Source organism: Lepidothrix coronata, unplaced genomic scaffold, assembly GCF_001604755.1.
Source record: "Lepidothrix coronata isolate B3197 unplaced genomic scaffold, Lepidothrix_coronata-1.0 Scaffold45, whole genome shotgun sequence".
Classification (NCBI taxonomy): Eukaryota; Metazoa; Chordata; class Aves; order Passeriformes; family Pipridae; genus Lepidothrix; species Lepidothrix coronata.
The window spans coordinates 2,889,187-2,904,464 of record NW_016690225.1 but is presented as its reverse complement, the minus strand read 5'-3'; the positions used below and the strand labels follow the sequence as shown (position 1 = coordinate 2,904,464).

The window sequence follows — 15,278 nt, the reverse complement described above, 5'->3', positions numbered from 1 at the left end:
CTGTTCTGCAGGCTCAGAAAGTTTATTAATAATGTGCCAGCTGGCCTCAGGTCCATTCAGTGTTAGTGTATAGTGTATTCAGCTTGTCTCCTTATCCTGATCTAGTGACTCAAAGGTATATGAAGTCTCTGGAAGTGCAAAACGGTGTCCAGTGAAATATGGTGTCTTCTGGGGTTTTGAGAAGGGTGTTTTTTAACATTTAGGAATCACCCATACACCCTTGCACACTTGTAGTACAGAAACAAACATGCAATTAATGAATTCTGGGAAAATTTCAATATTGAACTCTCTTCCATTGCTTCCAGTAAATAATCTTTCAGACAAATAATAGCAGAAAATCTCCTTTAGCTGAACATTGAACAAGTATTGCAGTAAACTTCCTTTGATATGGAATCAGTCTCACAGATGGCTTCATTGTTCAAATAGTCACAATACTAATTTTGTTGTCAAGACTGATCCACAGTCATCTGAGGTGGATGAAAATATGTGTTCTATGTGCTGGTTTGAGCTTACGGTTAAAATAGATAATGGCAACCAAAGTGGGCAGAATGTCATACTACATCATTGTCATCATGGCTAGGCTTCATGAATGAAGATTTGGGAAGGGCTCTACCCACATTTGCTACAAGTGTGCCAGTGGCTAAAAAGGCCAATACAAGATAGACAAGACCAGTTGCAAAAGGCACAGCAGAAAGACTCCTGAGGTGGTATATTCTGCAAGGCATGATTCTTTCTGCTTTGTCTTTTCTCCTCGAGAGTGATCCTGTGTGCGTTCTCAAAAGAAACGGCAGGGTTACAGATGGCATGTCTCCAGGCCTCCCAATTTGAGGTCAGAGTAGACCAGTTATGTTGATCAATATGGCCAAGGCTGAGATGTTGTTTCAGGAAATCCTTGTATCTTCTCTTGGGGCTCTTCTCATGCAGCAGCTGGTGGCAAGTTCACCATAAAGAAAGATCTTCGGGAGGCGGTGGTCCTTCATCCTTGAGACGTGCCCTGCCCAGCGCAGCTGTGTTCTCAGCAACATGACCTCAATACCTGTGACTGCTGCTTGTTCTAGAGCAGAGGTATTAGTCACATAATCTGACCAGTGGGTGTTTAGGATTGTATGGAGGCAGCGCTGATGGAAGCGTTCTAAGAGTCGCAGGTGGTGGCGGTAAATGACCCATGATTCAGATACATATAAGAGAGTAGACAGCACTATGGCTCTGTAAACACTGATCTTGGTACTTTTCTTCAAGTGTTTATTTCACCAAACTCTTTTATGGAGTTTTCCGAAAGCTCTATATGCCTTTGCTAACCTGTTGTCTATCTCTCCATCAATCTTACCCTCCGAGGAGGTGATGCTGCCTAGGTAATTAAACTGCTGGACTGATTTGAGCTCTAATTTGAGCTCTAATTCACCAGTGGTGATACGGGGATGATGGATAAAAACATTGCAAAGAACTAGTGAGTTTCTTCTTTGCTTTGTTTTATTTTTTACAACATTGGTGGTGTTGGAGTCCCAAAAGAATTACAGAGTTGGAGAATACATGGAAATTTTTTAGTAGTGTCTGTCTGCAAGTATCAGTTATAGCCACAATCTCGTAAGATGAGGTAGATGAGAATCTGGTGTCCTCTCCAGATCCCAATGGTCCTGAGAGTTAGTCCTCTATAAAGTTCTGATTAGACCATTACTGAACAAATAAACTACAAATTGGACTAATCTAGACTTCAGTGGGGTGGAGAATGTTATTTGCATGGACTCTGAAATGCCAGTTACGCAAAATGAGTTGAAGAGTAAGATTTAAAAAAAAAAAGGAAGGAAAGTTATGGTTTGTAATGACAAGATAGGAATTGATTCACTCATTAAGAATCCCAGAGATCTACTGTAAATAAAATTCAAGCCTTAGGAGCAAAGCGCTTTAGAAGTTTCAATGGAGTTTTACACCAAGTGTTTCAGAGGAAATGTCTAGAGAAATCTGTCCACTCACTTGCTGCCACTCTCCAGTTCCTTGCAAATTTACTGCTTAGTAAACAATGTTTATAGTTTTCACTCTTAGCAGTCTCGTTCTTATCCTGGGAAGAACCACAGGTCATTATAAGAAGACTGAACCTGTGACATTTGTGGTTTAATCTTTTTATTTCCTTTTTCTGAATCATATATTTTGTTAAAGGGATATCATGCAACTGTACCACTCATTGTCTTTTAATATAGAATGGAAACAAAATGAAGCATTTTTAACAAACAAAGCACTTAATTTAGGTTTGCAATGGATTTAAGTAATTTTTTTTTTCTAGACCCCTTCTTCCTTATCCCATCAGTGCAGCAGGATTTTTAGCAGAGTGCTCGCACATAATAAATGTACAGGGACATCAACCTGGCATGATTCAAGCTTGAGGGCTTTTGAAGGAGCTTTTAAAGTTTCTCGTGTAAAAACTGACTACTAAAAAAAAACTAACCAAAAAACACTTTAGGATGGATTTGCGTGATAAACCAGAGATCGTTTTTCTGGATGTATCACATATTGTCACCTAAAAAATACATGCTAAAATATATACCTACATGACAGAGATTCCTGGAGTTCTGAATGGTTTTTAACAATATGGGCTTCTGGAATAGTCCAAGACAATTCTTAGTATTAATCAGGGAATAGGACAGGACAGAGCCTTTCTTACAGACACCGTATAAGTTATGAATGAGAAAAAAAAGTTAGTTATTTGGCTATGATTTTTGCTGTGCTACATCTTCAGGACCTAAGTGCAAGTCCTAATTTCTTTCATTTTCAATTACAGACATAGAAAAGAGGTTTTTATGTCATATTGAATTCCTGTTAAAAATTTTCCTTATGATTGTCTGTAAGCAAGATAATATTTGAGGCCTCTGGTGGCAAGAGTGCCACTTATGAAAGTGTTAAGCACAAGAGAATAGCTGTGGAAAGCTTGCGAGCCCCCTCAGTCCAGCTTTGCTAAAAGCCACCACAGTGGCAGAAATGGAGGAGTGCCTGAGGCAGAGCAGAGAGCACTCCTGGTGCTGCAGCAAATTGTTCTGGGTGCTCTTTTGTAATCTCAAAAACCAGCAAATCAAAAAGAAAAAAAAGAAAAAGGAAAGAAAGAGAGAAAAAGAGTAAGAGAGAGAGAAAGAGAAAGAAAATAAACCAGTGGTTTTTTAAGGAATATTTTATTAACTTAGTTAGTAATAAGAGGCTGCAGATATGATGGCAGTCTGGTGATAGCCTTCAATAAATTACAAGTAGTGTATCTATTGCTGAAGCTGATCTTTTCCAAACTTAATCTGCCATTAGATCCTTTTTTTTGTTTCTCAGTCCTGTAAGGTTTTACCTGACCTGTAAGTAGTCAGCCTTGAGAACAGAAATATAGTACATACAAGGTGTTTCACTGTTCGTATTTATTGAATAATACATGAGATTGGGTACTTTTCATTAGGCTTTATCTGTTCATAGTTAAAGAAATTTTCTTCTTGAATGTATATTACTGACACATAAAACATTTTCATTATATTAATAAACATTTTTTGACATGTATCTGTGGTATTTGTATACAATGTTATTGCAACTTTAAAACTTAAAGAGAAGTAAGCTCATGCTTTATTCTCTTAAAATTACTGTCCTTACCTTGTATGGCAGATCTTAGTAATTCAAAATTTCATTTTATTTAGTAGCAACGATCATTACAGAGAGTGTTGGGAGCAACGGAGAGAATACGTGTTTGTGAAATCTTTCCCCAACAGTTTTTATTCACAATTGATCTGTAGAGTTGTACCACGTATTTTGTTGTGTTGCCTTCATGAAGTGTAAGTTTATTCTCTAGTCTTACTACCATGATTATCATCCTGGGTCAGACAGCCTCATGTCTCAAGGGATTCCAGGAAAAAATTATAGGAAAAAGTAGGCTTCAGATTGCTAGATGTATAAAATTTATGTATATTGGGTAAGATATATGTAAATCTTTTCACACTCTACTGCTTTTTTAATAGTAACAAGAATATAAAAATCTTGACTGTGCAATATATTTTGTTTCATTATGTTAGTATACCAAGAAAATTTTATCTTGGTACATACCTATCTTCCATATTGAAATGTGTGCATTTCCATGTAAAATCAGAAGTCATTTAAATTTCTTATTCTCTGTCAATGAAAAGTCAGCCCCTGCTAACTATGTGTTAGCAGGCTGACAGGACAGGAGATGTGCAAGTGGGTTTCAGACCTTGTCTTTCCACTTATGTCAGTCAGATGAGGAAGTTGCTTCATTCCCTGATCAGACTCCTTATTATACAGGGAGTAACTTTTATTTAAAATTGTTTTATAAATTAAAGTCAGCTTTGGACTAGTCATCCTCTGCCCAGTTTCATCTCTCCATAGGACTGCATGGCAACTATCCCATAGTTTAATGTTTTGCTTAGAATGCTTTTCATTTTCAAGCTGCTTGTAATTGTGATTTGTTCATGCAGTTTCTTTTTTTCCCCAGCCTTACCTTCAACTGGTATAATATTTTTTATGATCTGGTATTTGTCTTCCAATGTCTTCATAGTGACTGCAGTTTAATCCTCATTTCTCAGATTATGGCTGGAAAAATCTTGCAGTATCCTCTTGAAAGCTCTCCAGCTCTTGATCACTTTAGTAGCCCTGCTCTGCATTTGCTTCATATTCAATTACTCTTATTTGAACATGGATAATCAGATTTGTATGCAGGCCTCCAGAAAAGTTCATAGCAGTTTCTTATACCTATCTTTTGAATTGGTAAATTCCTTGTTTAGCACACAGAGATACTGTCATTTTTACCCTCATATCCAATGGGCTTTCAAGCATAGGACGGACTTGTTTTTTATGAATATCTGTCTTTTGTCTAATGGGACCCTCATAAGTGGTCATGTTAAAAAAGATATTTTCTTGGGTTTATTTGTTATCATACATGAAGTGATGAAGTAGAGGTTGTCTTCCAGTTACATTTTTCTTGTTGACAGTTTGTAGTTCTGTGGAAGGACAGTTGAGAAAACAGGAGTTCCTTCATTGCAGAAGGTCGTCACAGTCTTTCTCAGAATGGGAAGGCAGATACTACACACACTTGTGATGATCATATTGACAAACTGGAAGACAGACCACAGAATACACTGAACTTTCTAGACGAGATGGAAGGGCATTATTTTGATATTTTTAAGACAATGGATAGTTACTTTTGATCTCTGATAGCTGGAAAAGTTTCGATTTATAAATTTTGCACAGCCTCAAATGCTTTTTATAGCTTTGGCCTGGACGGTCATGCTCCACTTGTTCTCTTCCTCTTTCAAGAAGAGATCTAAAAACTTGAAATATGGCTCACTGTTCTTAGTTTGTCTAGGAAAATGTGTAGTACATCTGAGGCAAAATAGTTATGAGGAAATGGAAAGTTTTAGCTTTAACTTCAGATTGCTTTTGCACTTGAGAGTTTCCTGGCATTGTTTGTATGATATTGACTTTTATAGTCTTATAACCAACAGCAAGACATTTATTACATAATAAAAGTAAACACACTAAAAATAAGATCCATCAATCTTAGGTTATTACCTGCAAAAGAAAATTAAAATATCAATCTCAATGTGAAAGATGTGTTAAAGTTTTAAAGTTACTGCATACTCCTAAATGATTTTCATACCTTTCAATTCAATACAATTTTGTACATCCTTAGAGATGGACAGACACAGTTGGGTAAATTCTTGTAAAACGAGAAAGCTATATATTTCAAAAATGATACAATCCATCCAAATATTTTATCTAGAAAATATTGCAAAGATTTATGTATGCACAAATACAGAAATCAGCATATAACAGGAAAGACATTTCCTTTTATCCTGGGATTGTATGAAAATACAGGTTTCTATTTGCCTAAATAACAATAATAAATATAACAGCTTGATTTCTGTAAGCCAATAAGGCTGTGGGGTTTTGTTTGTTTGTTTGGATTATTTTAAGACAAAATAATCACAAGTAGGCCCAACAAAGACAGACTGAACAAAAATTTTACCAGTACATAAATAGTGGGCAATGTTTGATGCTGCAATATGTACATATCTGTACCATGTAGAGTCTTAGACTGTTGCATTTGACACCTTGTAGTGTAAATATGGCTTAATTATCAGCTATTCCATGAACTTGCCCTTTACATGTTTTTGTTTCTGTGAGTGAACTTATCCTTCCCTTAGAGTAAACCTAATGAAATTTATTAATTTTTGATGAAATAATTTTTAAGAAGGATGTAAATTTATGATGTTAGATAACCTGCAGACTAAAGCTTTCCCAGCTTAGTTGTGTCTGTATGGGTGTGTGTATGCACACATGTGCCAGTGGCAAACAGTTTGGTCCTACCCTTGTAGTAGTAGATTTTGATCATGATTTTTTGTATTTCTGGAGTTGAGAAAAATTTCCTCATTTTATTTTGGAGTGAATAAAGGTAAAAACTCTGTGCATGATTTACCCTTAGCGACTCCATGTTAGCTCTTTCAACCTACTGGTCAAAGCTAAAACCTTGTAAAGATACTCAGTTTGCTGGAGGTTCATCACTGCTGAAGTACAAAATGGTCCATTACTAGGGCCAGTGGCGTTTAATGTCTTCATTGAGGACCTGGACAACATAGTGCATGCTCGGCAAAGTTCCCAGATAGTCTGTGGGAGTTTCATCTTTCAAGATACTAAAAACCAAACTGGACATTGTCTAGGAAATCTGCTCTAGCTTCTTTGTCTCTTTTGCTTTCAAAAAAGCGTCATTTCCATGTAAGGAAGTTTTCCATGTTGGTTTTGAGAATGAAAAAAAATTTTACAAAGGATGGCATTGTGCCATGTCTGTCATGGTACTGTTCTCTCATAAATGACCTACCTACATCTACAGTGTTCCACACTAATGTAGAAATCAGACCTAGTAGATAATTAACTATTCATTGTACATAGCTCCTGGAAATAGAAAGGACAAAGTTGTTTAATAAATTGACAGTGAAATATTACATACTTTCCAATTGATTCAATATTTGGAATTATTTAAAAAAGAAATGTCAAAATCTACCATGCTGGAGTTTGACGTAAGACATTGGAAACTTAAAAGAAATCAAACATATTGATTTTGTCGTCTTTTTCTAGGTAGAAATGGCAAGTAAAGATTTGCAGAATTCTTTAGAATTAGTTTTTCAAAGCAAATTTCATTACTTAGACCTTAGACAAATAACATTATACTATTCCAAAAATAGATTTATGAAATACTTTTATATATATATCTATAAATATCTGAGACCATCTTTTGTTCAGTACAGGACTTTTTCTTTTTTGAAAGACTATTAATTTTTTTCCCCCCCAAGTTCCTTTTGAAATGAAGTTGTTTTTCTGAATTAGAGTAGGGACTTTAGTTTGAGTGTCACTCTTGCAAGAAAATTTAGCATTTTTTCATCTTTTTTTTTTTAGCTTATTTTGTTCTCTGTTTATAATGAGTATAGTTATTACCCCTGTTCAAAAATTATTTTCTTCTTCTTTGAATGTATGTCTTCTGTTTACGCATGAAACCACTAAATGCAACACTTACTGTAGCCATGTGGACAGGGTATCATGGGCTGTGCATCAGACTTGTTGAACATCTTGACATATGCCCTGAAATTTTCTGTAACCCAGATTTTTTCCACAGAGCTTCTGAAATTCCCCCCAGTGTTGTAATTTCAAAGCTGTCAGTGTCAAGGGACTATCTGACTTCCTTGTAACCTATGCTTTTTCCTTTGTGTGCGGTTTTGCCTGTGGCCACCAATTTAAGGTAATGTTAGAAGATACATAGGGAACTGTAATAGAGGGACTATGGAACAGCAAAAAGTCAGGAAGTTTGCATTTGGCTAAATTTAGGTGCAACATGGAAAACTTTTCCAGCTCTTTCAGTAAGAGCAGAAAAAAGAACAAATAGAATATATCCTTGTAAAGTTTTGTACAGATATGGAAAGAAGTGGAGGAAAAACATTCACCTTGTTCCTCCCTTTCTTCTTTCCCCTTCCTATTTTTCTTAATTGGTGTTAGGCTGCTTTCTCCATTGTTGTTGTCAAGTTCCAATTACTGTATGTGCCCTAGAAAAACTGAGCGACTGATTCACAGAAACTGTTATTTTAACTGACATGAGCAGTGTGAGCTTTTTGCTGTTTAGGCCTCTAAGCAATCTTTGAAATCTAGTTGATGATTGTGACATCTGAGAAAAAAAAAGAGATCAGTTATGTTCTCCTGAAATCATTGTCAAACTAACCTTCTGAATACCAACCTCAGCAAAAGTTTGGAAGTTTTCATAGTTTTATAATTGATTTCAAATCCAGATGCCATATTCATGTAACAATTAGTAGGATTTGTGATGCCAGAGACCTCACATCCTTCAAAATTTATCAGAAAGCATCTTTTTTAAACTTGACCTTTTAAACCAAAGTAGAAAAAAACCCCAAAGCAGGACATTACATTGCCAGTAGTTGTCATGATGCTGTGATAGGTTTGAAGTGAAGACATGAAAAACATATAGGCATTGCTTATTGCATATTGAAAGACTCTTTCATTCTAGTGTGGACACCATAGTAAGAAAACTTGGTGGAATAGAACAGTCCTTCAAAAGTTTATTCGGTTCAGTGACGGGGTCATTTATATTTTGGGTGTTTTTTTTCATTAACAACCACTGCTGTTTAATTTTAGGTTACTTCTCTGTTATTGTAGATCAGAAAGAGCTAGATGATGAAATCTAATATATCAAAAAACAATTAAGGAAACTCTCCATAAGTGAAAGCAAAGGATTACTATGTTTAAAGTGTTGTCAATATGTTTTGAAGTGGCCTGTGTTGCAAATATATATGGAATTTAGCTTTAGAAAGAGTCTTGAAAAGGCTCTGAATGAATAATATGATACATGCCATCTGAGAATGAGTAATTTTTTAAATATGAGTTTATTTAATAACATTCATATATCATCAAAAATGTTTTTTACAGTTTTTTACAGTCCTGTTGTGAAGTAGCCTTTTGCCTCTGTCTGATAATGAATATTAGTGTTACATTTTAGCATATAGATTATAAAGTTTTGAATACTTTTCTAAAAAAATAAATATGCAGCATGCTAGTTAGTTTAAACAGGGAGTTAAACCTTTCACATTTTAGCTAATTGATAAATTTAATTATGGATTTTGATCATGTGCATTTTTTAAACAGTTCTGTCTAGGAAGATAGAGGTGAACTATGAGGAAGGCCTATCTTTTAGCTTCAATTTCATTAATAAACCTTAATTAATAAACAATGCTTCAGACTGATCTGTGCTAGGAAGTGAAGCATACACACATTTTTATGTCTGTCGTAATGATGAAGATAGACACTTGAGGAAATCTTTGGACATGAACCTGCTTTGCAATCTCAGTGCATAGTTTTGCTAAAATCAAATACTAAGACTAAACAGATTCTTTTTCAAACACTGTAATTTTTTATTTTTTTTCCAAAACTAGAAAGGACTTGGATGAAGAAAAAATGAGATGAAGCATATTGAGAACACTCTAGTGTTTGTTCCACATAAAAAATCCATTACCTTAAATGCTTCTATCTAGTATGGTTCATAATTGTTCTCAATAAATGGCAAACATCAAATTATTTCGTGAATCAAGCGTCTGTGATTGCAGATTCTCAATCTTATTAACAGTAGACCTCAGTAACACTACAGACAAATATTTCACTGAAATATTTGGCAATGAATTTAAAGCTTGTTGGGTGTATATGAGCTTTGGTCAGCTAAGACTCTCATAATCCAAACATTAAACTATTTTGATCACTGTTAGGAACCTTCAAAGGATAATTCATCCTAGGTCTAGACTAGAAACAGCAAAGTCTATGCAGATGAAACTGTGCAACTACCTCAGTATACTTCAATCAAAGTTTTAGAAAAGCACATAAATAATGTAGCTGAATGCTTGATCTTGACAAGGGGTGAAATCCTGTGAACTATTATATGTGTTATTGAACATGGGTGTCATTCTCAGATCACTTATCTTTTACTGGGTTTCAGGAGGTTGTGGTAAAATGTGTGCCAGTTTCAGGATGCCAATTACCATATTTTCTTGAGTTCCTGACAGACGTAGTGGTAAGAAGATGCAGGCAAACATCGTATTGTAGGAGACCTTCTTTACACAGATAGAAGACTGAATTTCTGCAACAGAATTTCAACAGCTAGGCGCTAACAGTTGCCATGTATATGGCAGATGTAGATTTGCTGTAATGTGCATTCCTCAAGAATACAGTTTATCAGAAGTCATAATAGCTTTGAATAATGTATTTTTTTCTGATAGCACATCCTCTCATAAAAATAAATGCTGACTTTTGGATTGTATAAATTTTTGCTGCATGCACCAGATCTTTTGATGAAACTACTTCATTTTACAGTGTTTTGTAAAAACTTTTTTGTTTGAAAACAACATAAAGAGTGTTACACGTATTTTCCTGCATCAAAGCAGATAAAAAGTTTTTATTTCTTTTACTTGTATTGCATAATTGCCTGTGTTAAACTATCATGACTAAGGTAGCAAAAAGGAGAAAGTTTGCCAAGGGAGAGGTAGTATTTTTCAAAGTGATAAAAACCATATAATAGTATATATATACTGTAACTTGTTTTCAACATTTTGGAATATTAATCAGTATCTTTAATTTATTCAAATTCTTCTGTTTTCTTAAAATTTTTTTTTATATATTTATTCTTTCTCATGTATGTAAATCAAACACTGACTCTCTTTCTGATGTGAATGAGTACATAAAAATAAATACCCTATTCTATTACCCCTGCTGAAACTGTACAAAATAAGCCAGGTGTCATCTTGTTTGCTTCTACCTTTGATAGCTATTCCCACAACAATCTTAAGTAGTTCCTGTAATGCACAGTAGTCTTAGATCTTTGATCTGCAACATTAGTAGAACATATCTAATTCATCATTATGTTATGTGTTATGTGGCTTTTTTTTCTTGCTAATATTTATAGAATATTTTGATATTTTTCTCATAAAATGATGTTGTAAGTGAAAGCATTCTCTGGTTTAATTTTTTTATCTTTATGTTTTTTGACCTTTTCAAAATTTTATTATATAATTTGGGTTGTAAATTAAGTTCCATTACTATCATTTAAATGCCAGTGTGACTGTTTGAGTAACGCATTAAGGGTGTGCATTCAATAATTGAACTTACATGGTATAATAGGGCTTAATCAGTATTGATATATTGATATAATTCTTTACAATCCTCTGAGGATATGCACGTATTGAGTAATTAATTCTCTCAACATGTATGTTAGTGAGGTTGGTATGGTTATGTTTATTCTGCACATGGATAGCATAAGGAAAGAGAGGAGTATGGGGTGAAAGAATTTGTGAATGAAACATACAGCTTCTGACACAATACCTGAATTACATGTGAGCTTTTCAGACCACCATTTCTCTGATGAGCATGTTTATCTTCTGTGCTCTGTTCCTGATGGATTTCTCCTCTAAAGGAAATTAAAGAATTTTAGTTCGTATTACTTCCATGAAAGGAATGGCATGCCATTAATAAATTTCAAAGAAGTTCAAGAACAAAATCAATTCCATTTTCCTCCTCCCTTACATACTTCTGGATTTTGTAGGTGCAGGAGTATCATCTTTAAAGTGATAACTTGTTCAGACAATCTCTTTCAAATAACTAATATTTACAAACGGTAGTAAGTTTCTGCAGTAAAAAAGGAAAATATTTCCATTCAATTCTTCCCAATGTCACTGCTTAGGTCCCTTCATATTTCTTGTTTCTTTTAACAAATATTGACTTAATTTATTTTTTAGAACCTGGACTAATTTGAAACTAAAGAGAAAAACTAACTTTTTTATGTACTTGAAACTTTAACTTACTGTCAGAGACCAGGTAATTAGCATTCTTCTAAAATGCTATTTCACCACTTAAATGAAAACTGTACATAAACGGCTTTCTACTGCCCACATCCATAATTATATTGTATGAATATTTTTGCAATATTTACAAAATAAAATTAAATAAAAAGTTCTTTTACTTCATTCTAAGAAAAGCAGCAAGATTTGTAGGACATTTTTCTTGATAATAGATCTGAAAGAAAATTCATTGAAAGGCTGTTAAACCAAGAACTGAGTTTGAAATTAGCTTTGAAAATGATGATGTCTGCTATAAACTGAAATATTTTGTGCAAGTAGATTTCATAATCTAGTTTTCCTTATACGTATAAGGAATACTGTTTTAAACAAACAAACAAACAAACAAATGAACAAGCAAACAAAAGCCAAAACCAAAACCACAGCCAAATAGTTAATTATAATTGTTGGACAAGTATTCATTACTTAATTATACAAATTTTAACTGTAACATATTTCATTCTTTTTTTTTACAGTATTACCTAGTCATACATGTGGCAACCCAGGAGAAATACCTAAAGGAGTGCTTCATGGAACAAGATTCAACATTGGTGACAAAATCCGATATAGCTGTATCTCTGGTTACATTCTGGAAGGCCATGCCATGTTGACATGTATTGTGAGTCCTGGAAATGGTGCATCATGGGATTTTCCAGTTCCTTTTTGCAGAGGTAAAAATGAAGGCATGAAATATCTTTTAAATATTAAGACAATATTTAAACAGGAGATTAAATTAATTTATTTTGAGGTGGTTAGATTTTATTTTCTTTTTTTACTTTCAAAATGTAAGCGTACTAATGTACTGTCTAAAAATTTACTACATTTTAGAGTGTAATAACTAAAACAATAACTCTCCAGATGTTATCTGCTTATCTTTTCTTTTCCTTTTCATTTACGTGGGACTTACTTACATCAATTTGCCAGGCAGAACCTGACAAATGGTTTTTAAAGTTCCTGCTTTGGAAATTTGCTGCCAGGAGAAGGCTTCAATGATGTAAACTTTGAAGGGTGGTCCAGTCTCCTTGAGTCCCACTCCTGTTCAAACCATGGATAACTTCAAAATTGTATCAGATTGCTCAGGGTTTTGCCCAGTTGAAAATTTAATATCTCCATGGATGGAGATTCTAAAGCCTCTCTGGAAACATGTTCTGGTGCCTAGCTGCCCTCATTCGCATGTCCAATTTATATCAGAATTTTACAGATTATGTCTATTTCGTCTTCTGTTGTGAGTCTGGTTCCAGTTTTCCTAAACTAAAGAGTGCAGTAAGATTTTACTTACCCTCCACTTGTCCAGACTGAAAAATCCATTTCCTTCATCCTCTTTTCTCATACATCACATTCTTCAGCATCCTGATGATTTCAGTGGTCCTTCTCTGTCCAAGTTCTAGTCTGTCAATGTCGGTGTTTCTTTAATACTGGAGGACATACAGCGGACAAAGCATTTCAGAAGGGGCCTGTTTAGTTTCAGGCGGATGAGTTCCAACTCTGTCTTTAGCTGTTGGCTATGTTCTTGCTCATGCAACCCAATACAAGGTAAGCTTTCAATACTACAGAAGTGAACCACAGACTCAGCTTCTGTTCCACCAGGACTTTAGGTCCTTTTTGTTTGAGCTGCCACCTAGCAAATAATTTTTGCATGGGATGATCCTGTTCCAGATATAGGACTTTACATTTCTGTTTTGGAACTTCATGAGAATTCTATCATTCTTCCAGCTTGTCAAATCCTGTCATGAAAGTCTGTCCAAATGGCAGATGCCATCTGCAAACCTTGTCAGGGTGTATTCAATCCCATACTCTAGACTGGTGAAGATATTATATAAATTCAACCCCATTTTGAATCCTCAGGAAGTGCTTCAAATCACTGACCATAAGCTTGACTTAAAACAATTGGCCCCTGCTGTGTCGGCCTGATGGTCCAGACATTTTTCACTCACATATGCCTTCAGTCCATATGCCTTCAATTTGTCTATGAGGACATAGTGGAGAACTGTGTTGTGAAAACTTGGTTGACATCAAGCTAAATCCTTTCATAAAAGAAAGCAGTGAGACAGTCAAAAAAGATTTATATTGGCAAAAGCTGGCTATTCCTGTTCACCTTTTAGTCCTTTGTGTGCTTGTTTTTGATAAACATTTTCAGCACAATTTTCTGGAGATCTGAAGTGAACTTGACAGATAGACAGTTGCTAGAATCCTTACTTTTTTGAAAAAAAGAAATGAAAAATTATTTTTTTTCCAGTTATGGAGAATCACCCTTGGATTGTCACAGCCTTACAAAGATGATACAGTGCAGCTTCACACTGTGGCACACCAAGAACCCCTAGGTACATGTAGTTCAGTATCATGAACTTGCATATATCTTGTTTAATTCTATAATTCCTTGTATTGTTTAATTCTATAATTCCTGTGGCTACCACTTTTCTTCACAAAACTTCTCTATTATATTGAGAATTGGGAGGCCTGATGACATCCTACTGAAGAGAGATGCAAAGGGGACATTGAGCGCCTTAATCTTTTCTGTGTCTTCATCCCAAGGTCACTTACCTCACTGAAGCAACAGACCACCATGTCCTTTATTTTACTTTTGTTGTTGATCCCCCTATAGAATAGTTTCTAGAATGACTGCCATTCCTCACCAGTTTAATGCATTTCAGCTTTGTCCTTCCTCCTTCAATCTCTACATTCCTGAGCAATATGGTTTAATGGTGAACATGGTGGTGGTGCTAGGTTGGCAGTTGGACTTGATCTTAAAGTAACTCTATTCCTTAATGATTCTGTGATTCTATATCTCTTTCAAGTAGCTTGTCCCTATTTTCACATTTCATCCACTGCTTTGGGGTTCTTTATTTTTTTTCGCATTTCAGTTTAAACACTTCTGTCAGGAATTTTCTGTTCAGTCCCAGCAGCCTCCTGCTATGCCTACATATATGTACATAAATAGATGCATCATTCTTGAGCCATGAGAAAGCTGCCCTTGAAGTCAAACAAGCTCTGCTGGGCCCTCTAGCCCTTCAAGACATCAGCTCATGAGATCCTGTTTCCTACTTCACAAAGAGGTTGAAATCTTCTTGGCTGAAGCCCAAGGAGTTGATTCTATAACTTGCCTTGCTTGCTTCCCTCAATATTTTCTGCTAATGGTTATTGTGACCAAAGCTTCTGTTGAATATCACTTATTTGTATGGGTCTTTGCTCCCTATGCCTAGTTGGCCTGTCCAGTGCCTGCATTAATAAAATTATTTCCAGTGACCTCAGAACTCTAGTGCTTTACTTACTCTCTGCTATGCTGTCATCCACAGAGATGTGGGTATGGTTAAAGTCTCTGATGATAACCAGACCCTGTGTCTGTGAAACTTCTAGTACTTTAAAGGTTTTGAC

General features: G+C 35.1%; 1 protein-coding gene across 7 annotated transcripts in view; it reads left to right on the top strand.

Annotated features, from left to right (window-relative positions):
* CSMD1 (CUB and Sushi multiple domains 1) overlaps positions 1 to 15,278 on the top strand; it is a 1,090,193-nt gene that overhangs the window by 538,956 nt on the left and 535,959 nt on the right. For all 7 annotated transcript variants that reach the window (XM_017814555.1, XM_017814556.1, XM_017814554.1 and 4 more), the window contains one exon: positions 12,383 to 12,577. In XM_017814555.1, the coding sequence (XP_017670044.1) occupies positions 12,383 to 12,577 (195 nt within the window). The remainder of the gene's footprint in view (positions 1 to 12,382; positions 12,578 to 15,278) is intronic.